At 35.6% G+C, this 26,755-nt stretch overlaps 1 protein-coding gene and 1 long non-coding RNA gene across 2 annotated transcripts in view; one reads left to right on the top strand and one right to left on the bottom strand.

Moving 5' to 3' along the window:
* LOC130681323 (uncharacterized) overlaps nt 1–19,932 on the top strand; it is a 45,824-nt gene extending 25,892 nt beyond the window's left edge. The window contains exons 2-3 of the long non-coding RNA XR_008994376.1: nt 6,274–6,402; nt 19,767–19,932. This is a non-coding gene — a long non-coding RNA (uncharacterized LOC130681323). The remainder of the gene's footprint in view (nt 1–6,273; nt 6,403–19,766) is intronic.
* Nucleotides 1–26,755, bottom strand: part of HOMER1 (homer scaffold protein 1) — a 127,843-nt gene that overhangs the window by 19,732 nt on the left and 81,356 nt on the right. Inside the window, exons 6-8 of the mRNA XM_036914150.2 lie at nt 8,192–8,348; nt 3,390–3,500; nt 2,700–2,780 (exon numbers count right to left, since the gene is read on the bottom strand). Of these exons, the coding sequence (XP_036770045.1) occupies nt 2,700–2,780; nt 3,390–3,500; nt 8,192–8,348 (349 nt within the window). The remainder of the gene's footprint in view (nt 1–2,699; nt 2,781–3,389; nt 3,501–8,191; nt 8,349–26,755) is intronic.

Here is a 26,755-nt window from a genome sequence, read left to right as displayed (position 1 = left end):
CAAAGGAAAAACTGAAGGAACAAAACAGCAGCGGAATCACAGAACCCAAGAATGGACTAACAGGTACCAAAGGAAAGGGACTGCGGAGGATGAGTGGGTAGGGAGGGATAAGGGGTGGGGAGAAGTAGGGGGGTATTAAGATTAGCATGCATGGGGGGATGGGAGAAAGGGGAGGGCTGTACAACACAGAGAAGGCAAGTAGTGATTCTACAACATTTTGCTATGCTGATGGACAGTGACTGTAAAGGGGTTTATAGGGGGGACCTGGTATAGGGGAGAGCCTAGTAAACATAATATTCTTCATGTAAGTGTAGATTAATGATAACAAAAAAGAAAAAAAGAAAAGGGGGATTACTCCCTGATAGGATAAAACTAAGTGTAAATCAACGATTAATCCGTGCTTTAAATATCCTTAATTTTGATCACTTAAAGGGTGTCAGATGATCGGCTATGGAGGTACATTTTTCTGATAATATTCCTTTCTCCTAAAAAAAAAAAATTAAGCAGTTCCTGTGTGGTGACCTCCAATGAGTTCTACACAATGGTATAAAGGGCATATCAAAGTGTGGGCAAAAGGGTCTGTTTGTGTTTATACAGAGGATCAAAGCCTAATTTGGCTACCCAGAAAATAAACTAAGATACGATATGAAGAAGAACTTCCAACATCAGCACTCTCTGGAAGAGTCATACCAGAAGATTATCATCAAAAAACCTCAACAAAGATCCAGGCGATGCTGCAGTTGTAGTTGCATTCATCCCACCAGTTCCTGGACTTGCCATTGGAATGAAGAAGGAGATATCTAAGCTGGCCTGTGCATACAGTAAAACAACAAATTTGACTGGATCTATACTGTTGGAATTCAACCAAGAATTAGGAGAAGTGCAAGCAAGTTGTAGTGCTCCAAAATCTTACGACTACAGACTATCTACTGTTAAAAGAACATATGGGATGTGAACAGTCCCCAAGAACGGGTTGTTTTAATTTGTCTGATTTCTCTCAGACTGTTCAAGTTCAGTTGGACAATATCCACCAAATCATAGATAAGTTTTCACAAATGCCTAGGGTGCCTAACTGGTTTTCTTGGTTTCACTGGAGATGGCTGGTAATTATAGGTCTGCTTTGGTTATGTAACTGTATTCCTATTATGTTAATGTGTGTACGGAATTTAATTAGTAGTTTAAAACCTATACATGCTTATGTTACTCTACAAGAAGATATGTCAAAGAAATAATCAATCTTCCCATGTTTTCTTCCGTCTGCTACTCCTATAGCTTTTCTTCTTCCTTCGTAATTACAACCCTTAAATAGAATTCATGCCTCAAATTGAATTTACCGAGTATCATAATTCTTCCAAGTGGTAAAGATACCTCAAGACAAATACTGGGCATAAAAGCCACAGGGCATAAATCTGCAAAGAAGTAAAAAGCTAACCTTTTCAAACAATATTGCCTCTCTCTCACTTACCAACTCTACATTTCCCTGTATGGCCCCAGAAGAAGACTGGTTAGCCAGAGATGGGTAAGATTCCTCAAGGGAGGAACAACCTAAGACAGGCACAGTCGAGGGGGCCCATCAGGTTAGAAATTGGGGATCAACTGAGGTGAGGCTTAGAACCTCACCCCCCCTGTTTTGAGAGAAATTTTCTGCATCCGTGGATGTTTTATTGCCCTTGTCTAGCTTGGATTAACACCTGGTCTACAGGCACACACCTGATCATCTACATCTGCTCTCTTACAGCACTGAACTATGTTTTCTACCTTTATCTTGCATCTACCTACCACTTCAGCATTTTATTAAAAATAATAATAATAATAATAATAATAAGGGAGAAATGTGGGATTCACATATAAATCAAGTATAAAAATCAAACGAATATTCATATTTGATCTGATTGTTTATAGTTCATAATGCGTGATCAAAACCGAAAGTTTCTGTGATGACTGCCCTTGTACTGTTCACCATGTAAGAACTTATTCACTATGTAAGGATTTGTTCACCATGTAAGAACTTGTTCACTATGCTTCAGAAGATTGGAGACTAACGAGAATTAGGCTTGGGGTGGATTAATGATTGTGCATTGAGCACTGAGTCCCCTATACAGAATTTTATTGTTGATAACAACCATTTGATCAATAAGTATGAGAGATGCCCTCTCAAAAAAAAAAACAAAAAGTACCTAAGCTGACACAAGACTTTGGTAATGAATCCCTGTGGTTGACTACCACTGATACAGGATATATGTGTGTAAAAGAGCCAGGAAGCGCATTATTTATGCAGAAAAAAGTGAGTAAAATTAATTAGACTAAAAAAAGAAAAAGCACTAACTTGGTTTCTGTTATTGGCACAAAAAGTGCTATAATTCATGTAAGACTTTAATGTAAAAAAATGAGAACTCCTAAACTGAATGAAATCTATTTGAAAATTTTCTTTAAATTCAGGGTATTTTTAATGTTAAAATACAGAAATTTCTAAAATAATTTATGAAAGACAATTTATCAGTGACTATCTATGATGAGTATAAGCTCAATAGATGAAGTTATCAGTAATTTTTTAAAAATCAAAGAGTAGGCATTAATCACATGAAAAATAACTGGGAACATATAAAATGAGTTTCGGAAAAAAAAGTTCTTACTAGGTGAAAGAATGATGTCTCTCTGCAGAAATGAATAAAAAGTTTAATATAGTTTAATAAACTCACCTGTAGTTTCTGAGTCAAAGAGTCTCTCTGTTCTTGTAGTTCTCTGGCATTATCAATTTCTTGTTTTAGCCCTTCTATTTCCTAGAAAAAGTAGAGCAGTGCCTTCAATAACCTTTACATTTATGAAGGAAAGAGAAGATCTAATTTTTTCCAAATTATTGTCCCAGTCCTTAGAAACAAGGTAATTTTAAAAACATTCCTTTATACTGACTTTTAGAGGGGTGAATTTACCTTTAAAGGTATGTTGTCTAGTACAGAATACTTGTAAGCAAGAAGTCTAACTTGGTGGATTTGGTACAGGACTGCTTAGAAACAACAACCTAAACATTTTAAGGTTACTTCAAGTTTTGTAGATATAATTCTTTCCTGTGATAGTAAATCTCTGACTAGAAACCAGAGGAAGGAACAGCTTGTAAAATTCATTAACCTCTAATAGTTTTCTGTTGACCTTATGAATCTAACTGTCAAAGAGAAGGTAACAGGCAATATCTCAGTCTGATTTCCTCACCATAATTCATAACAACAGAAACCAAGGATGGCAAAAATATGAACGAGTATCATTCAAGAAAAATTTCACCCTAAAAGAACCCCACAACCTTACTTTATTCCATAGAGTACCCTTAAATCTGATATAGACTAATATTTTGTACACATTAGCTAGATTACAGGTAAGTGAAAAGTAGCAAATACCTCTTCCTTCACTTTTAGCGTCTCTTCCAGCTCTTGTATTGTCTGATTTAACTCTGTCTTATGGGTATGCACTGCATTTGCTTGGCTACTAACACATTCAAGCTCAGTCACCTAAAATTAAATGAGAACTCAGGTTAAATAATATGACAACTTCAAAGGATTTCTTGAAGATATAAGCCCTGGTAGTTGAATCATGAATTCTGAAACAATATATGAAAATTAATTTCGAGAATATTAAGATGGTAGAATGAATAGATTCATTAAAGAATTTAAGACAAAGAAAAAAGACCAAAGGAAATAATTATTTACATGGCCTGGTCATGAAAAAGTTAGGAAAACTGAAATTAAGTGATTAATAATAGTAAAGAACCCTTACAATGAAAATTTTTTAAAATTTCATCAGAAAACATATTGAAAATCAGAAAGAGCTATCTGCCCTCCATCTGTACCCCTCAAATTAAACATGGGTACTGAATTCTAGCCCTGCAGAACTGAGAAACTTTTCAAAATTTCTGAAGTGTAAGGGAATCTGGAAGAAGAGATATGCTTAAAAAACTTAAATCATTTGATATTTGAATGACTTCATGTCAATAAGCACTCCTTATGGCAAAAGCTAACAGTTCTTTAGTCAACATAATTTACTAAGAGTTCATGGAGCAACATAACTTTTAATGATCATTTGATATTTTTTGAGAGAACATAGAAAGGCCTTGTCCCTGTTTAAGTTATAACATCCCAAAACAGTCAAAATAGACAGGAGTCAACATAAACAACACACACACTATCATACTTCTTCACATATCAGGCTCTCATACATTTTGGCTGACTAGAATACTGTGAATTCTATACTATTAAGGAAATCCAACAAATTCCTCTCCCTCACATTCTCCAAATACCTCATCACTCTGTCACTCTACCTCTCACATCACTTTCTTCCTTTCTATTTGTGAACTAATGGTCTTGTGTAGACCCTTATCATCTAGGCCTAAACAAAAGCAGTGGCCTGCTAGAGGACTTAATTATAGTCTTTGTCTATGTTTTATCTCTTCTGAGAACTGCTAACATTCATCTTTCATTTTGTGACTCTCATTCAAAGCCTTTCAATGGCTCATCTTTTTCACAATATCAAATCTAAATTCTGACGTCTTCATACACTGGCCCCAAACTAATTAACCATCCTCAATCCCCAAGACATCTATAGTATGTATTTCCAACTAAAAGCAGACAAGTCTCCCTGTCCTAACAAAAAACCATGTTCATATCTATCTGTTGACTTAACCAGAATGTCCTCTCTTACCTCTGAAAACCATTCAGACCTTACTGAACCTTCAACTCTCAGCTCAGCACATACTTTCTCCAGAAAGCCATTCCTATCTACTCAGGTCCTCAGGGGTCTCTCCTGTCCTCCGGTCCATAAAACAGAACATGTGATAAGAACTCTTGGGAATTACTCCCTTATTGCTGAATATATATTAGATGTCCTTGTCCAGTCAATAAATTCCTTATGGAGAATTCTAATTCTGATAATAATGGAGTAGCTTCTACTGGAATAACTTGCCCATAGATAACAACTGCAAATTGTGAGCAAAATATAAAAAATCAACTGCTTGAACACCGGGTGACTGACCAAATAGGGCAAAAGACTGAAAGAAAGCAATCACACTGGGTGAGACACACATTTACATGTCCTTTTGCCTAAAAGCACTCTGCAGTCTGGCTGCATTGCTCAATGAGAACTCAAGGGGAAATCTGTGGTGTTTTTTTCCTGAGGAGGAGCCTGAGGATTTAAGGACTCCTCAGAACAGCTTAAACAGCTAGAAACTGAGGAGACTGTATGAAAGAAAGCCCCCAAATAAACAGACTTCCCTCAAATCTTTGGCTCACCCCTAAACACGCCTTGGTAAGAATCTAAGTATTCCAGAGGGGGTGGGGGGGTCGGTGGAGAAGCTAGAAGTTGAAAAAGAGCTCAGCTGTGGTGTGCTCATCACGGAGAAGAGAGTTTGAAGTTCAAGTCCTATGAAATTAGAAAGCCTTGGTACACACATCAAGCTTTCCACTGAAACCCCAAAAGGGTTATGCCTTAGAAATAAAGATTTCCGAGGACTAAGGATTCGTCCTACGGTTAAGAGCAAAATTAAAATAAATTGATCCTAATGAAGCGTAAGTCCATGACTCCAGAAATTCAAGGTAACCTACAAGAAATTTAACTTCATGCTTAAACAAAAATCAACATTATTCAGAGGACGATAACAGACACTACAGGCTGTATTATCATCTCATTTACAATGCCCACTATACAACTGAAATCGAGATAAGGCAGGAAAATGAGACAAGTCATGCCATTGTAAAATCTACTTAGTCTGTGAAAAAGGCCCATCTTATTCTTTAACTTAATCTATATACTGTGTTCTTCCTTGTCTTCCAGCCCCTTAATCAATTAAGTAACTCTGTAACAGGACAGGAGATAGATCTCTAAAGTATAAATGAACCTAAGTGGATAAAGAATGCAGAGATCCAGACCAACACAGTCACCTAAACAACCCTATTCTTAAGACAAAACTTCAAAGGAATTATGAATCACCTGTATACATCATGTCTTATGCTGACCCCTATTCAAAAGGCCCTATAAAACCCAAACCCTAAACCCTTAAGTGTGCCTCTTCTCTGAGGCTGCCTGCACTCCCATCTGAGTGTGTACTCTCTTATATCAGATAAACTTTCTTGTTGCATAAGCTGATTGTACTTGTCTCTGAACTCTTCTCCATGATAAAGACAAGAACTCTACAACCTTCACCTCTGGTGGTATATGCCTTTGTCACTTTACTATTTCATTCAGCTTTCTAGTCTTAACATAATCCTTTTCTCTCTCCCTGTTTTATTTCAGACCAGTACAGAAGCGGAAGATATCAGAACATAAACTCTACTCACTCCATCCACTGCTCTGTGGCCCCCCCAAATCCTGGGATTGTAATTTAGTTTCCACTTGCAGATTCAAGTGGACACTGGATGCCAGGTGACCCTGCCTTTAGGAGTTGGCAAACGACATGCCCTATGCCAAGCAGGAGTTCAGTGAGCTTCCCTCTCCTCCTTCTGTTCTTCCTTGCTCTCTGCTGCCTGCACTTCTACTCTCACTTTAATGAATTTCTTTCTTACCTACACTTGTCTGACCTGTTTCAGAATTCTTTCTCAATCAAGGTCAAGAACCCTCCCTGATCTGGGCTGAGGTTCCCCCTAGTGCGCTGGGAGACACTTTCCCAAACACAGCTGCCTGCCCACAAAATGACTAGACATGTGAAGAAATTGGAAAATTAAACTGTAGTATAGACAAAAAATTGTCTATATAGAAGCTGTGAGAGTTTGTTGCCAGTATACTTGAAGTAGAAAAAAACTCTAAAGGAAGTTATTCAGACTGAAGGAAAATGATACCTAATGGAAGTTCAGATCTACAGAAAGGAAAAAAGAGCACTGGAAATTATCAATACATGGATAAAAAGATTGTTTCTTAAATTCTTTAAAATGTAATGGACTATTACAGCAAAAATTCCTTAAAGGCAGGGATTACACAATTAGGAGATAACATATAGTCCCTCAATGAACATTTATTAGCTTATGAGTTAATAATCATAATATTTTTATTATGGTAAAGAATATATAATATAAAATTTATAATCTTAACCATTTTTAAGTGTACAGTGCAGTAGTGTTGTATATTCATATTGTTGTATAACAAATCTCCAGAACTTTTTCATCTTGCAAAATGGAAACTATACACAATAAAACTTCCCTCTTTTCTCTCTTTACTTTTATATATAGAATAGAATGTAATTCTATAGAGGTTTCTTACTCTCCTTCTTTGTCTCTATTCTATTTCTAGCTTACTTTCCCTAATCCTGGTCCTATTAGACTCAAATTTTGCTCTGGTACTAAGCCCATTTCATGTTGTCCATGGAGTTTAGTTCCTTGGCATACTTTTTAACAAAAGGAGATTAGTGGCATTTGCTTCCTGTTGGGTAAATTTCAATAAAACAAATTCTTTGTAATTAATTATGCTTCTGATAATAATGATATTGGGATTTCTGATTTCTGCTCCAAATTTCTAACACAGGTAATCTGGGCTTTCCAAAAAGTTCACGTTATGCCACTTAGCTTTTACAAAAGAGTACCTGTTTTCAGCTAAGTAAAAGAAATCCAAAGAGGATTTTCGCTTTTACAAAGAAGTGAAATTAGTAATTAGTACAGTAATTCATTAAAGCAAGAGTAGAAGTATGTTCCATTACTGTACTAATGTAAGTCTTGTAAAATCAAAGTGTAACACAGACTTTCAGAAAGTTGGGTGTGGGTGAATACTCTGCTTTACACCATTTTGGCTTACACAAGTTTTCATAGGAATGCTCTACTTTCAAACAGTGGGAGAAACAAACATCTCTAATTTTTACAAATCATTTCCTACCTGTGTTTTTCAGATTGTTTTTTTTTTTAAGAAAATAACAATAAAATTGAAGTAATAAAATACTGATCAGAAAGAGGGAATAACTTATCAAAGGTTAATTATTAAGTGGCTAATATGTGACAGAATAGGAATTTGAAACAGATCTTTTGACTCCAAAACTGTATGTTCTTCATTCTCATTAAAGTGTGGAGAATATTTCTCTTAACCAAACAAAGCCACATATGTATGTTCTGACAATCAATGAATAGCTCTATAATATGTCCCCCTATGCTGTATCTAACATAAAAGTTAATGTAAATGTCAGTTTCCTCTGATCAGGGAAATCTGTTAGCCATAAAAGCCCTGAACATACCCGCTTATGCAGACGTTCTGCTTCCTCCTGATATGCAGCAAGTTGCTGTTTCCATTGTTTCACATTGGCAGTGGACTCCAACAGGGCTGCAGTGAGTTTGGCATTATTTCCTTTGAGGGTAGCCAGTTCAGCCTCCCAGTGTTTGCTGATTGCTGAGCTAAAATAAAATAAAATTATTTCCATTACACTGAATATTGTTACTTTGAAGGGACAGCAGTACTGAGTTCTACTATTTGTTTTACAGTCCATGAATGTTTTACAGACAATCCAAAAATAAAAATAAATATTTTACTGAAATGTTATGAGTGAAGAAAACCTAGACGTTAAGAAATACAAAAGTACTAAAGTAGTAAGTTAAATATGGAATAGTTCCCACCTTTATTATGACAGATAAAGTATCTAGGAGAGTTTCCACCTATTTTCTTCTAAGAAATGAACATATCATGAAAAATATCTATAAACAAAACTTAACAATGTACTATGTTTATGTGCATCAAAGCCTGAAGTACAATTTTATTCCTTCATTAAACATAAGAGGATGCTTCAAGTCCGTAAGGTTTGGGACATGTAATGTAGTATTTCTTTTGAAATTGTCATTGATTTATTTCATATTACTCAGAATTTTTAAATGCCCCCAAATACAAAAATTTGTTACAAAAAATGTATTTCAGGTATTTTGATAGGCAGGGCCTAAATATTGGTCCTAATGACATAATTGCTGATTGAATTCCAGTGTCACATAAAGAACAAAAAAACTAAAGCAATAACCTTTTTTCCCATTTTGTAAGTTATCCAGAGTTAAGTACCTCAATCAAGACATTTTTTAATTACAAAGACAATTCTATTATAGTTGGGAAGACCCCTCGTCTTGCTAATTCCTTTAACAACCAATGAAGAAAGAACTGCTTAATTTGAAAGAAAAAGGTGGTTTTTTTCATTACTGAACAATTTGTTACTGAAATTCTATAAACCTTGCCCCAGTAACTAACTAGTGCTTTCTTTTATTAGCATTTTGGTTTCTGATAAGTCATTTGCATTAGAGAGAGAATGTTTTGATAGATGGTTAATACTTTATAGTAACTTCAGTATATATAATGTCAAAGAAAACACAGGTCCTATCATCAATATTTCTAAAGCTCATCACCAGTAGTAAGTAGTAAGACATATTCATGAAATGCCCTGATTATGATGCATGGAGAAGGACACATAATTTTCAGTGGTGTTTTTGGCAAAATTGCATAACCTCATTCCAATCATAAGAAAATATCATATAAAACCAAAATGAGGGGCATTCTATAAAAAAACTGACTGGTACTGTTCCAAAACAGAAAAAAAACAAAAAACAAAAACAAAAAAACCTGAGAAACAGAGTAATGGAGGAGATTAAGAAGAAATAATAAAACACAAAATGGGATTCTGGATAGGTTCCCAGAATAGAAGAGAAAACTGAGGTCTGAAGTTAGTACTAGTGTATCAGTGTTAATTTCCTGGTTTTAATAATTACATTATGGTTACACAAGATATTAACATAAGGGAAGCTGTATGAGGGGTATACAAAGAATTCTCTGTATAGTTTTTGTAACTTTTCTGTATGTCTAAAAGTAGTTTAAAAATGAAAAATTTTTAATTTTCTAAAGTTTCTACAAAAATCTCATCAAAACATTAAAGGACAGAATCAAATAATAAGCTAAGCTATTAAACAACCTATTTCTGTCCTTGAAAAGAAAGCTCTACCCTTTTTCTTCTTTTGTGGAATAATTTTCTAGATACAGATTTTCTGAGCAAAGCATGCATCTGCTCTAACTGAATTACAGATTTTTTTAACAACACCTACTAATTTTTCCTCTACAGAAATAAGTTTTATTTCAATGGATCCTTCAAGCTGACACCTAAAATCTTACTGAACTAATTTAAATACCTGATACATGCAAATATAAAGCTTCTTAAAAATTAAAAAGAAAAAATGATCTTGAACATTTCTAAAATTCATTTGTAAAAAATTACAAGATTATAGAATAAGATTACCATATGCCTTTATAGCAGGAAAAAGAACAAAAATGAGGGTGGTTTAGATCTTATTTCTCTAGATTTTATTTTGTAGTCTATATTAGCAAAGTCCATTAAGAATTTGAGAGGTCAGCCTATGTCACAATTATTTCAATAATTCTTTGTGTAATCTTGGACGAGTCTCTCAACTACTTTGATCCTCAGTTCTTCATATGTCAAATAAACAGACAGTCAAGATTTGCATTGTCCAAATGTTAGCCACTAGCTGCATGTGGCCATTTAAATTTAAATTGCTCAAAATTAAATATAGATAAAAATCCAGCCTCTCAGTCCCATAAAGCACATTTTATGTACTCAGTAGCAACATGTAGCTAGTCGCTGCCATACTGAAGAGCAAAAATATAGAACTTTTCATTACAGAAAGCTCTACTACTGGATATGCTATCCAAGATGATCTCTATACTTCTGACTCTTTTTCAGTTCTATGTGTTATGTATGGGCTGCCCCCTAAAATTCATTCATTTAAGTCCTAACCTCCAGTGCCTCAAAATATTACTGAATTTGGAGACAAGGTCTTAAGTAGTTGAGGTTAAATGGGGTTAATTAGGGTGGGCCCTAATCCAATATGACTGGTGCCCTTTTAAGACATGAGGATTAGCACAGTTATAAAATGTGGAGATTAGCACAGACACGCACAGAGGAAGATCACGTGGCCATACCAGTCAATATCGTGTTACAAGCCAAGAAAAGGTTTCAGAAGAAACGACCTATCAAAACCTGTATCTCATACTTCTGGTCTCCAGAACTGTAGGAAAATAAATTTCTAAATACTTACACCACCTTCAGTTTGTGGTATTTGTTAGGGCAACTCTAGGGAGCAAACTAATACATATAACTTCTATTTTAAATTCCCAATATAAGTAATTTATAATAAATATATATTTTGATCTTTGTCCACAGTTCCTGGCTCATAGCTTGCAAAACTCTCGGAATTTCCTAAGTGATAAGAGCAAAGGGAGCATCTTTTGTTATAATATTTGGTCTTCTGTCCTCAGTTCCAGGAATGAATTTGGAACTATAAAGGCAAAATGGGAGTCTTGTTATTCATAACAAGCCCCTTTTAACCACACAGAGTTTAAGTTAATGAAGTGACTTTTGGAAACCCCCTAAAGATGTTGGGGCTGGTTGCCAGAGGAACCAACCTTGATTATAAGGTTGAAATTGTCAGTCTCACCCCCTGACCTCCAGGGATGAGAGGGGGGCTAGAGGTTGAATCAGTCACCAATGATTTAATCAATCACATCTATATAAGGAAGCCTCCATAACAACCCAAAAGGATGGGGTTCTGGGACCTTCCATGTTGGTGACACAGAATACATCCACGTGCCAGGCCCCAAACACCATGGGGACAGAAACTCCTGCTTTGGGGACCTTGCCCTATGTATCATTTCATCTGGCTCTTCATTTGTATCCTCTAATATCCTTTGTAATAAACTGGTAATCTAATAAGTAAACCGGTTTCCTGAGTTCTGTGAGTCACTCTAGCAAATTAATCAAACTGAGGAGGGTGTTATGGGAACCTCTGATTTATAGCCAGTCAATCAGAAGGAAACACAGGTAATAACTTGCACTTTCAACTGGCTTCTCAAGAGGAGGCAGTCTCTGGGACTGAGCCCTAAACTTGTAGACTCTGGCTATCTCCAGGTAGACTGTGTCAGAAATGCATTAAAATCTGGGGATATCTGGTCAATGTCCATGGAGAACTGAGTTTATTGCTTGGTATCAGTTTTGCCCTATCTTCCTGGACTGAAGCATCAGGGTTATAGCTCCTGTTCTAGTCAAGCTGGCTTTTCTGTGACAGTCTCCTTCCCAGTTGGATTCTCATTCTCCTTTCTATCAATTTTGCCCACATTTTTCTGTATTCAGCAGCAGTCTAGAAGACTCTGCATTCATTTCTTTTCACTGATTTAGGTCTTCTACATCAAGTATTTTCTAGTTACGCCATCTGTCCTACTACCTTCCAGCACATCCTGGTGCTTGCCAATCTGTGCAGGTTTAGCTAATACACTGACTAAATAAGAAACAAAGGTATTCATTAAAGTAACAGGTATTCTCCATGAAATAAATACAAAACCATTTTAGGATTAAGTTAATTAATATAATGAATAGTAAATGCAACACTGAAATCTTAAGTATTAAATACTAATAAAATCCTTAAATTCAAGTATTTTGAATCTCACATTAGGAAGGGAATTTTACACTAGCCTTCATTAGTAGAATCTATGCAGTTTCTTGATTTTCATTTTAAATCAATCATGCATGCATACAAGATATCAGGGATTTCGTGTATAAAACACAGATTTGGGACTTGGAGAATCTACAAAGGACCTGTTTAGGAAAAGGCTAATATTTCTGAACAAAATGTCTTGTTTCGGTGCAGTTTATAAATTAATACCAATTGACAGGAATTCTTTTTATATGAGCTCAAATTAGCCAAACTGAAATATAAAAGAGAAAAAAAATGAAAAAACAAACAGGGTAACCAATATATTATGGTCACAAACCTTAAAGCTCAAAAACACATTACATATAGAGGAATAAAAGTAACAATTATAGTTGGTTTCTCATCACAAACTGTGTAATCCAGAAGACACTGAAGTGGCAGTGCTAAAAGAAAAAAAGAATTATCAACCCAGAATTCTATACAATGGCATACCTTTCTAAATGAAGGTGAAATAGTTTACAGACAAACAAAAGCTGAGGAAATTTATTACCAGAAGACACATACTATAGGAAACATTAAAGCAAATTCTTGTATGATACCAGACAGAAACATAGATCTCCACAAAGAAATACAAGTATCTGAAAATGATTAAAGTGAAGGTAAGTATAAAGGACCCAAAGGCAGTTCAAAGGAGAAAGTCTTTTAAACAAATGCTGCTGACACAACTAGGTAACCACATACAAAAAAAAACCCCACATCTTGACTTATATCTCTAATCCCATGTAAGAATTAACTCAAATGAAGAGATCCTGGAATGCAGGAAAGGTTCACCAACCAAAAATTTATCAATGTGATTCAAATTAACAAAATGAAAAAAGAAATCACATGATCATTTCAAATGATGTAGAAAAAGCAGTTAACAAAATTCAACACCCTTTCATGATAAAAACTCAATAAACTAGGAAGAGAAGGAAACTACAACAACATAATAAAGGCCATATATGACAAGCACACAGCTAACCTCAGTTTCAAAAGTGAAAGAATGATACTTTTTCCTCTAAGATCAGACACAAGACAAAGACTCCCTTCTACCACTTCAAATTCAACATACTACTAGGAGTCCTAGACAGTGCAATTAGGCAAGAAAATGAAATAATAGGCACTGAAACTGGAAAAGAAGGAAAACGCTCTCTGCAGGTAATATGATCTTATACGTAGAAAAACCCTAAAGATTCCACAAAAAAGTTGTCAGAACTAATAAATGAGCTCACTAAAGTTGCAGGATACAAAAATCAACATGCAAAAAGTTGTGATTTCATACACACTGAACAATCAGAAAAGGGAATTAAGAAAACAATTCTATTTACTATATCATCCAAGAGAATAAAATGTCAAGAACGAATTTAAACAAGGAGGTGAAAGACTTATACACTGAAAATTGTAAAAGATTGCATAAACAGGAACATTTTCAAGAATAGATCATATACTAGGCCACAAAAAGAGCCTCAGTAAACTCAAAAAGATTTAAGTTGTACCAACCAGTTTCTCAGAAACTGGAAATAAATTACACAAAGAAAATGAAAAATCCCACAAACACATGGAGGCTCCACAACATACTCCTAAATAACAATGGATCAATGAACAAATAAAAACAGAGATCAAGCAATATATGGAGATGAATGACAAAATCTGTACAGCCAAGGTTGTACTAAGAGCAAAGTATATTGCAATACAGGTCTACCTCAGGAAGAAAGAACAATCCCATATAAGCAGTCTAAACACAGAGTTAATGAAAATAGAAAAAGAAGAACAAATGAGGACCAAAGTCAGTAGAAGGAGGGACATAATAAAGATTAGAGCAGAAATAAATAAAATCAAGAAGAATAAAACAATAGAAAGAATCAATGAAAGCAAGAACTAGTTCTTTGAGAAAATAAACAAATTAGATAAACCCCTAGCCAGACTTAACAAGAAAAAAAGAAAGTCTACACACATAAACAGAATCAGAAATGAGGAAGGAAAAATCACTACAGACACCATAGAAATACAAAGAATTAGTAGAGAATACTATGAAAAATTATATGCTAACAAACTGGATAATCTAGAAGAAATGGACAATTTTCTAGAAATATACAACCTTCCAAGGCTGACCAAGGAAGAAACAGAAAATCTGAACAGACCAATTACCAGCAACGAAATTGTACTGGTGATCAAAAAACTACCTAAGAACAAAATGCCTGGTCCACACGGCTTCACCACTGAATTTTATCAAACATTTACTGAAGAACTAATACCCATCCTCCTTTAAGTTTTCCAAAGAGTAGAATATCCATGATGAACATAGATGCAAAAATACTCAACAAAATATTAGCAAACTGAATTCAAAAAATACATCAAAAAGATCACCCATCAGGATCAAGTAGGATCTATTCCAGGGATGCAAGGATGGTACAATATTCGAAAATCCATCAACATCATCCACCACATCAACAAAAAGAAGGACAAAAACCACATGATCATCTCCATAGATGCTGAAAAAGCATTTGACAAAATTCAACATCCATTCATGATAAAAACTTTCAACAAAATGGGTATAGAGGGCAAGTACCTCAACATAATAAAGGCCATATATGACAAACCCACAGCCAACATTATACTTAACAGCGAGAAGCCGAAAGCTTTTCCTTTAAGATCAGGAACAAGACAAGAATGCCCACTTTCCCCAATTCTATTCAAAATAGTACTGGAGGTCCTAGCCATGGCAATCAGACAACACAAAGAAATAAAAGGCATCCAAATTGGCAAGGAAGAAGTTAAACTGTTTCCGTTTGCAGATGACATGATATTGTACATAAAAAACCCTAAAGAATCCACTCCTAAACTACTAGATCTAATATCTGAATTCAGCAAAGTTGCAGGATACAAAATTAATACACAGAAATCTGTGGCATTCCTATACACTAACAATGAACTAGCAGACACAGAAAACAGGAAAACAATTCCATTCACAATTACATCAAAGGGAATAAAATTCCTAGGAATAAACCTAACCAAGAAAGTGAAAGACCTATACTCTGAAAACTACAAGACACTCATGAGAGAAATTAAAGATGATACCAATAAATGGAAACACATCCCGGGCTCATGGATAGGAAGAATTAATATTGTCAAAATGGCCATCCTGCCTAAAGCAATCTATAGATTCAATGCAATTTCTATAAAAATACCAACAGAATTCTTCAACAAACTAGAGAAAATTGTCCTAAAATTCATATGGAATCACAAAAGACCTCGAACAGCCAAAGCAATTCTGAGAGGGAAGACTAAAGCTGGGGGGATTATGCTCCCCAACTTCAAGCTCTACTACAAAGCCACAGTAATGAAGACAATTTGGTACTGGCACAAGAACAGACCCATAGACCAGTGGAACAGACTAGAGAGCCATGATATAAACCCAACCATATATGGTCAATTAATATATGATAAAGGAGCCAAGGACATACAATGGGGAAACGACAGCCTCTTCAACAGCTGGTATTGGCAAAACTGGACAGCTACATGCAAGAGAGAGAAACTGGATTATTGTTTAACCCCATACACAAAAGTAAACTCGAAATCAATTAAAGACTTGAATGTAAGTCATGAAGCCATAAAACTCTTAGAAGACAACATAGGCAAACATCTGAATATAAGCATGAGCAACTTCTTCCTGAATGCATCTCCTCCAGCAAGGGAAACAAAAGCAAAAATGAACTCATGGGACTACATCAAACTAAAAAGTTTCTGTATGGCAAAGGACAACATCAACAGAACAAAAAGGCATCCTACAGTATGGGAGAATATATTTGTAAATGACATATCTGACAAGGGGTTAACATTCAAAATATATAAAGAACTTACATGCCTCAATATCCCAAAAGCAAATAACCCGATTAATAAATGGGCAGAGGATATGAAGAGACAGTTCTCTAAAGAAGAAACTCAGATGGCCAACAGACACATGAAAAGATGCTCCACATCACTGATCATCACAGAAATGCAAATTAAAACCACAGTGAGATATCACTTCACACCAGTAAGGATGGCCAGCATCGAAAAGATTAAGAACAATAAATGCTGGCGAACCCTCCTACACTGCTGCTGGGAATGTAAGCTAGTTCAACCATTGTGGACAGCAATGTGGAAGTTCCTCAAAAAACTAAAAATAGAAATACCATTTGACCCCAGAATCCCACTCCTTGGAATTTATCCAAAGAATACAACTTCTCAGATTCAAAAAGACATATGCACCCCTATGTTTATTGCAGCACCTTTTACAATAGCCAAGATATGGAAGCAACCTAAGTGTCCATCAGTAGATGAATGGATAAAGAAGATGTGGTACATATATACAATGGAATACTATTCAGCCGTAAGAAAGAAACAAACCCTACCATTTGCAACAACGTGGATGGAGTTGGAGGACATTATGCTCAGTGAAATAAGCCTGGCAGAGAAAGACAAATGCCAAATGATTTTCCTCATTTGTGGAGTATAACAATGAAGCAAAACTGAAGGAACAAAATGGAAGCAGAGTCAGAGACTCTAAGAATGAACTAGTGGTTACCAAGGGGAGGTGTGTGGGAGGGCGGGTAGGGAGGGAGGGAGAAGGGGATTGAGGGGTATTATGTTTGGTACACATGGTGTGGGGGATCATGGGGAAAATAGAGTAGCACAGAGAAGGCACATAGTAGATCTCTGGCAACTTGCTGCACTGATGGACAGTGACTGCATTGGGGTATGGGTGAGGACTTGATAATATGGGTAAATGTAGTAACCACATTATTTTTTCATGTGAAACCTTCATAAGCACGTGTATCAGTCATACCTTAATAGAAAATTTAAAAAAAAAAAGATTGCTTAAATAAATTAAAGAAGGTATAAATAAATAGAAAGATATCCCATGTACATGGACTGTAAGACTTAATTGTGAAGTTGTTGATACTATCCAAAGTGATCCACAGAGTCAATGTAATTCTTATCAAAATTTCTTTGATAAGAATTTCTTATCAAAAATTCTTATCAAAATTTCTGAGATACAGAAAAATTCATCCTAAAATTCATATGGTATGTCAAGGGTTTCTGAATAGCCAAAACAACATTTAAAAAGATGAACAAAGTTGGCTGTCTTACATTTCCTGATTTCAAAATTCATTATAAATCTACAATAATCAAAACAGTGAGTGTGGTATTGGCATAAAGACAGGCACATAGACCAGTGGAAAAGAACAGAGTCTAGAAATAAATTGTCACATATATGCTTAAATGATTTTCGCATAAATGGTTGCCAGGATCATTCAATGTGGAAAGGATCTTTGCAACAAACGGTGCTGGGAAAACTGGACCTCCACATGCAAAAGAATGCAGCTGGACCTCTGTCTCACAGCATACATGAAAATTAACTAAAAAATTGGGTCAAAGACCTAACTGTAAGAGATAAAACTATAAAACTCAAGAAGAAAACACAGGGGAAAAGCTTCATGACATTGAACAAGCAATGATTTCTTACACATAACATAAAAAGCACAGACAATAAAAAGAAAAAAAAAATAAATTTGGACTACAGCAGAATTTAAAACTTCTGTGCATGAAAGAATACAATCAACAGAATAGAGAAAAAAGTACCTCCAAATCATATATCTGATGAAGAGTCAATATCCAGAGTACAAAAAGAACTCCTAAAACTCAACAACACAAAACAAATAACCTGATTTAAAAAATGGGCAAAAGACATTTCTCCAAAGAAACTCAAATGACCAATAAGCACCTGAAAAGATGCCCAATAAAACTAATCATTAGGGAAATGAAAATTAAGACAACAATGAGATGTCATTTCACACTCATTAGGATGGTTACCCAAAAAAAAAGAAAATACAAATGTAAAATGGAACAGCTTCTGTGGGAAACAGTACAGTGGTTCCCCCAAAATTAAATATAAAATTACCATGTGATCTAGTAATTCCATTTTTCAGAATCCTATCTAAAAGATATTTGGAAAGCAATATTCATAGCATTATTCACAACAGTCAAAAGGCAAGGGAACCCAAGTGTCTAGTGACATCTGAATAGATAAACAAAATATGGTATATACATACAATGGAGTATTATTGAACCTTAAAATGGAAGGAAATTCTGACACATGCTATGACATGATAAACCTTGAGGACATCATGCTAAGTGAAATGAACCAGTTACAAAAAGACAAATATTGTACAATTCCACTTACATAAATTATCTAAAGTGGTCAAATTCATAGAGACAGAAAGCAGAAGGGTGGTGGACAGGTGCTGGTGGGCAGAGAGGAATGGAGAGTTCTTTAATGGGTTTAAGAGTTTTTGTTTTGCAAGATGAAAAGAGTTCTATATAAATTGGTTCCACACAATGTGAATATGTTTAACAATGTGTACTGATGTGTATACTTTATAATGGTTAAGATGATAAATTTTATGTTATATATATTTTACAGTAACTTTTTTTAAAGGGGATAAAGCTACATACTGTATGATTCCATTTATATGGGATTAGGAAAAAGGCAAACCTATAGTGATGAAAAACAGATCACCAGCTGCTAGGGGCTTGAGGGGGCAGGTAGGGAAAGAGGTTAACTACCAAATAGCAGAAGAGAATTTTGAGGAGGGGTGGTGGTGATAGAACTCTTTTTTCCCTTGATTGTGTTGCTATGCAATTACACGAATTTGTCAAAACTCATAAAACTTTACAGCAGAAAGGGTGAATTTTACTACACATAAATTATACTTTAATTTAAAAAACATTACACAACTATGAGGGAAAAAAAGCCTTTCTAAACACTGTTAAAAACTGTTACTGTAGGATTACAAATAATAAGAGCTGGAAAGTCAGGTCTTGTTAGCTGGGCAAAATGACCTCTAAGCTGCTCCATTCATGTCTGTGTTTGTTGGCATGGGAAGAGATTGGGTGGGCAGGAAACAGAATGGCTGTGACACATATAATAAGAGTCAAAAATGAAAAGGAAGGAGGTGAGTGGGCATCTGGAGATGGTGATAAGAAGTAGACAGGAGAAGGGGGATTAGAGAGGCAGGGATATGCATAGGAAAGGAATGGAACATAGACAAGGTATAATTAAAAATTGGTTTGGGAAAGAAATTGAGATGGAGCCTCTGGAACAGGATAGAAAGGATGAAGGAATCAAACCCTGATATACTATAACTTGTTGACTTCCTTTCCATGAGCATGTCTTGAGGCTCTAGTATATTAAGTTGTGAGATCTGGCAACAGATAAGCTGTCCAACAGTCCCACTAACGTATTTTTTCTTTACTTTGCAGAGCCCCAAAGCACCACTACCTGCACTTAAACAAAAAAATTAATGTTGAAGATAACTGTCTTATCAAATACTTTTATGCATATTGCACAAGAGTACAATAAACAATACAACCTGAAACTTAATAATCCTACAGGAATGTAGTTCAGTACTGCTTTTTTTATTTCTGCATTTTCTTATACTTGGTTCCAAAGTACATAAATGTGGTTTTAAGGCTGGTTTGCAATATCAACTAAAACTTTATCATTGTTAGTAAATCTGCATCATTCAGAATATTCTTGCTTCCTTTATTTTATCAGCAGCTCATTTAATAATCCTTCTAGAGCACAAAGTGAAATGCAACTTAGGAAATAATATGTTTTTGATTTTTGTCAATCTGCCCTACTTTATCTTTACGGCTTCTTCATATATTGCTTCCACCACCTAGTATATTAGAATATCCTACAAAATTTGAACTTAAATCAATGCCCAGAGAATCCTTAAGGAAGTTCTACATGTGAGCTATCTCAGTAATTCCAGATGTGTTCAGCCCTTATATATAATTTTAAATACTTGGCACATTTTTGCAATTAAAAAAAAAAGTTATTTTCTTTTATCTGCAACTTTAAGATACCACATTCCCCCCCACCATCAGACTGACTTTAAGCAGTCATTAATACCTTGGAGTTAAATCTGATGACAAAATTTTAAGTCAGCGTCTTAAAATTTTTCAGGAATATTTTTAAAAATAAAAGGTTGGGGTTCTCTGGCTGCAAATTTGGTCCTTTTTTACAGGTACAGCTTTGATAGTTTCAAATTAAGTTAACTTTTCAAAAGAAACCACCAATAGTCAGAGGAGGTACTGAAATACCACTATGACTTCATGTCTGAATGCTGGAATAAGGGCAAAATAATTCTTTATTCTTGTGACTATTTGGTAGTTTCCCTTCAAAAAGGAACAGCTGGTTTCCTGTTGGCTTCAGCTCTGGAAGTCAGTGAGGGAGTTCAAAACACTCCAAAACACATCTGAAATGTTTCTTAAACTAGAAATTCAGTTTTCCTTTAAAGTTCAGAAAGTAATAAACTTCATTACTTAATTATGTAAAATCTAGAAGAAAAAGTACATCCAAAGTAATATCTAATAAATAGACTAACAGACCAAGAGTCTAACGCATGAGCAATGCATCATTTAACCTGTAGACTGAACCATATATGTGAATGGTCAGTTAAAGAATTCAAGAATGCTGCCTCTCTCCCATGGCTCCAGGGGCCAGGATCTGCCATCAGAGTCTCTAGTAAATGCCCTTGCATCTACCTCCTAAGCATGTTAATTATGTAGAACTGTGAAATATATCCTGATAAGCTTTTAAAAGAGAGTTTTAAAATAAGTTGCAGTAAGTTTACTTCTCATATTATTCTCAGTATTGGAAGTGAGGTCACTCCCTAACTATGAAAGAGAGATGACTTGAGCAGCCTGCTACTGCTGTGTCCCAGGATCTGCCTGTCAGTTCACCTCTCCACTCTGCCTTCACACCTGTGAACACAAACCAACTTGGACTTCAGCCTACTTGTGTGCCACCTTCAAGGCAAGGTGCTCTCACGTTGGCCTGTTGGCCTCAGGCTAGTTCCACTTAGAAACTAATGCTTTCTGCAACAGTTTAGGGTCTAAATTAGTGTTTCTTAATACAATTTAAGTTATCCTTTTAAAGGAAAGAAATACCTCTTACATGAAAACAGTAACTTTGCATTGCTTATTAAGAGTTTTTATTGCCAAAAGGACTTCAATGAGATGGGATTTCAGGTCCTGCCAGGCAAATAGCCTAGTGGTCTAAGGAATTTTTCTATATATACAGCTAAAAGCCTCAATTTGTCTAAATGCTTAACAAGGCGTCTCTCAAAGCTTACTGTAATTTTGGCAACTTGTTAACTTCCTTATCCTTGAGTTCCTCTAATCAGAGGTTCCCACTGTTGTGTTTGCCCCTGCTTCTAAGTGCCATCTCTCTGACACTTGCTTTCAGTGCATGCCTTGATAACCCCTCAAATCTTACTCTCCATCTCAGATTCTTCTCTGCCTCACAACCCATCATCTTTGCACATAGCCTGGTATGTCTAGATTAACATACAACATAGAAACTGATGGTTACTGGTAAACAGATGGAGATAATGTTTGCTAATAAAGTTTTAAGGACTATCCCGGTAATGAACTGGAAATCACTTGGTCATGGGAAATAGGGCTTTTAGGATCAAAAAGTAGTTTAAATATTAAAGCTTAAAATAAACAGTGGCTTTGAAGAAAATCTCAGAGGCACATACAAGGTAGTTTTGAAAGAAACACTATCATCAATGTTATTGATAGTTCAAAAAGATGATAATGGGTTGAAAAACATGGAAATAAATTAGTCAAAAGGGAAACGAGAATGGAAACACCAAAGACCCCGAATAGCCAAAGCAATCCTGAGAAGGAAGAATAAAGTAGGGGGGTATCTCGCTCCCCAACTTCAAGCTCTACTACAAAGCCACAGTAATCAAGATAGTTTGGTACTGGCACAAGAACAGAGCTACAGACCAGTGGAACAGAATAGAGACTCCAGACATTAACCCAAACATATATGGTCAATTAATATACGATAAAGGAGCCATGGACATACAATGGGGAAATGACGGTCTCTTCAACAGATGGTGCTGGCAAAACTGGACAGCTACATGCAAGAGAATGAAACTGGATCACTGTCTAACCCCATACACAAAAGTAAATTCGAAATGGATCAAAGACCTGAATGTAAGCCATGAAACCATAAAACTCTTAGAAAAAAACATAGGCAAAAATCTCTTGGACATAAATATGAGCGACTTCTTCATGAACATATCTCCCTGGGCAAGGGAAACAAAAGCAAAAATGAACAAGTGGGACTACATCAAGCTGAAAAGCTTCTGTACAGCAAAGGACACCATCAATAGAACAAAAAGGTACCCTACAGTATGGGAGAATATATTCATAAATGACAGATCCAATAAAGGCTTGACATCCAAAATATATAAAGAGCTCACACACCTCAACAAACAAAAAGCAAATAATCCAATTAAAAAATGGGCAGAGGAGCTGAAAAGACAGTTCTCCAAAGAAGAAATTCAGATGGCCAACAGACACATGAAAAGATAGATGCTCCACATCGCTAGTTATCAGAGAAATGCAAATTAAAACCACAATGAGATATCACCTCACACCAGTAAGGATGGCCACCATCCAAAAGACAAACAACAACAAATGTTGGTGAGGTTGTGGGGAAAGGGGAACCCTCCTACACTGCTGTTGGGAATGTAAATTAGTTCAACCACTATGGAAAGCAGTATGGAGGTTCCTCAAAAAGCTCAAATAGAAATACCATTTGACCCAGGAATTCCACTTTTAGGAATTTACGCTAAGAATGCAGCAAGCCAGTTTGAAAAAGACAAGTGCACCCCTATGTTTATTGCTGCACTATTTACAATAGCCAAGAAATGGAAGCAACCTAAGTGTCCATCAGTAGATGAATGGATAAAGAAGAGGTGGTACATATACACAATGGAATATTATTCAGCCATAAGAAAAAAACAAATCCTACCATTTGCAACAACATGGATGGAGCTAGAGGGTATTATGCTCAGTGAAATAAGCCAGGCAGAGAAAGACAAGTACCAAATGATTTCACTCATATGTGGAGTATAAGAACAAAGAAAAAATGAAGGAACAAAACAGCAGCAGAATCACAGAACCCAAGAACGAACTAACAGTTACCAAAGGGCAAGGGACTGGGGAGGATGGGAGGGAAGGGAGGGATAAGGGCAGGGAAAAAGAAAGGGGGTATTACGATTAGCATGCATAATGTGGGGGGGTGGGGAATAGGGAGGGCTGTACAACACAGAGAAGACAAGTAGTGATTCTACAACATCTTACTACACTGATGGACAGTGGCTGTAATGGGGTTTGTGGGGGGGACTTGGTGAAGGGGGGACCCTAGTAAACATAATATTTTTCATGTAACTGTAGATTAATGATAAAAAAAAAAGGGAAATCAGAAGAATTGGACTCTGAATATGTTGAAATTACAGGACATCTAATACCATTTACTTTACATATTACGTATGTACAAAAGTGTTCAGATATATTACTACCTATATCCAAATAACACTGAAAGAGCTGTTATCATCAGTTTTATTAACCATGCTTTTTCTTGATAGTACATAAAATAATGATGTGCATTACAAAAGCATCTCAAATTAGATAAAATAGAGAATTTTAGCTCTGGTAAAGAAAAGGAAACACCATTGACTTTTCTGAGGAAGTTATAAAATTTAATCTGTAACAAATTACTTTAAAATGTATAATGCATGTCTTTATTAGTCTGACTACAAATTTCTGAGTTGTTAAGAATTTTGTTAAATGTATACATTAAACAAGAACTGTGAAAAAGTGGTTAAAAGTACAGGCTCAGGTGCACCTAAAACTAACGCAATGTTATATATCAATTATATCTCAAAAAAAAAGGCTCAGAAATTTATCGACTTGGTTCAAATAGAGGCTCCAGCCACTTGCTACTTACGGATCTTAGGCATGTTATCTAATCTCACTAGGTCTCAGTTTCCTCATCTGTAAAATTAGGATTAATACTAATTAGTCTCATTGGATGACTCTGAGGAATAAATAGCCCACATAAAAGTACCCTTGAAGAAAGTACATAATACACACTCAAATATTTGTACCTTCTGTATATGCACAAGTGATAAAGAATTGGGAAGACTCTTCAGTGAGCTAAGAAAAAGCTAAAAAGATTTAACATTAAATATTTTAAGGGAGACTTTTGATTATTGATGCAAATAACTTAGAGATGTAATTTACATCAAACCTGTATCAGGTGTGTACTCAATGATTCATGTCATCATCTTTTGGTACTACAGATGTGTAACTTAAAATGTTTAAACCTTCAGTGTAGAGCTCAGAATAGAAAGAAAGTTAATGAAGGAATGAGAAAATAAGTAAATAGAAATGATTCTCATAGAAGTGGTAGGGTTGATGTCTGACCGTGAGGCAAGGAAAGGTGAAATCTGAATCTGAACTATGTTATGTTTATCTCATAAAAACATCCTGTACTTCACTGCAGGGTTTCCCATTTGATTTTACAGGGCTCTACCCCAACTTTTTTTCACTAAAATGGAAGGAATCATAAACCCACTGAAAAGAGGCCCTTAGAAATCCCCTGACTCCCAGAAACGTGCTCCTGGCAATAACAGGAGCATTTCTGTGTGCTAGAGTAGCTCTCACTGGAGATGGCTCTGCACTGTCACAGCTGCTAACATCTGCACAATGCCTGCCTGGCACAGTGGCTTCTGTGGTCTTTGCCATGGGCCTTAAGGTAGCTGTGGCCAAGGAATGGAAACACAAGGTGAAGGGCCTTGGGATGTCCCAATTTCACTTCAGCTTTTTACTCTAGCTACAAGTCCCTACCTGCGGTTATCTAAAAACTCTAAAGAGATTCCCTTTGAAAATTAAATACAGCCTATTCTCCTTGAGGTAGGAGGTGTAGATACCAGCTTCTTGCTCAAAGATATTTGTGAAAGGCTCAAACTACTTTTACAGGTATTTAAAATATTTTATTATAAACTGTGCTTTCCCTACATCAGTGAATGCGGAGGGATGGATGCTGGATGTAAGGGAAGGGAATAAAAAAGTTATTCAATGGCCTATAATTTGCTCAAGGAGATACTGTGAACTATGTATCTACTGCCTTCATACAAGTCAGTATGCCTGTTGGTTTCTCTTTTATAAAAGTCACTAGAAACTTTCTTTGGAAATTTATTCAGAGTGCTATGTTAGATTACTCTATTGGGGGAATGTCTTCGGAGAATAGCCTTACATACTAAGTGACGAATTATGTTTCCCTCATCTCTTATGAATATACATTTTTTTTTTTTTTTTTTTTTGCAAAGGGTAAGATCAATTAATTTTAAGCCTGTCCTTTTATTTACAGGCTAATAGCATTATAATCATGATACTTTATTCAAGACAAAAATGAATATTTTTATCTGTCCATCCATAATTTGACTTAAGATTTAGGAGGCTGAGATGCCTCTGTTTCCTTACTTGTGAAGTAGGTCAATTAAGGAAAGCCCATCCTAAAAACTGTTTAGCACAATATTTAGTATTGTTGGGAAAGCCATTATAAATAAAATAATAGAAATCAAATTCTGGTCTGGCAGAATGAAAAAGATGCTATTACCAGAGATTTTGCCAAAGCTAAAAATTTTTCTTATTTCCTGTTATCAAAACTTTTCCTTCTTTTAAAGAAACCAGTTATAGTCAATAATTTAACTGATCACTATTTGGTACTCAGAAACAGAGAATTTGGATTTCAGTTTACATTTGTTTATAAAGACAAGACCAAAGGCAAAGACAACTTGAAATTACTTAAATCTTTGGGAGACAGCATGAACAAAATCTTACTTGCAACTATTATTGTCTGTTAGTTGAGGCAGATTCATTGTTACCAACTTAATTTATTTAATGTATGTATGAACTAAGTAAATAATATGCAGAAATAAGGGCCCTAATCATAAGTATCAAGCAAATGAATGTTAAGAAGGGGGAAATGATAATAAGTGAAAAGAATTCAGAATTAATGGCTTAGTTAACTACTGACTCGCTATCATCAAGAGAGGCTTTTTTAGTTTTTCCTCTAAAACCTGGTTAATCAGCCTGGATAGAAACAAGAGTTTATTATAACTCTGAAAACCACTTTATTGGCCAAGGGGAAGACTGGCTGTGGTACACCAGCTCCAGATTAGTTCAGCAAGAGTGACCACTTCAGCAATATGAAGATGATAAAAAGGAAACCTGTCAGCAGGATATTTGCTTTGTGTTGTTTTTCCAGTAGCAGTAACAGATTTGAGCATGTCCATCCCATAAACTTAGTTTCCCTTGACCTAACACCCTCTTGTCATCTGTGACTTTGAAAGAGTTCTTCTCTATCTGAGGCTGTC

The sequence above is a fragment of the Manis pentadactyla genome, chromosome 2 (genome assembly GCF_030020395.1).
Source record: "Manis pentadactyla isolate mManPen7 chromosome 2, mManPen7.hap1, whole genome shotgun sequence".
Lineage (NCBI taxonomy): Eukaryota > Metazoa > Chordata > Mammalia > Pholidota > Manidae > Manis > Manis pentadactyla.
This window is presented reverse-complemented; position numbering and strand designations above follow the sequence as displayed.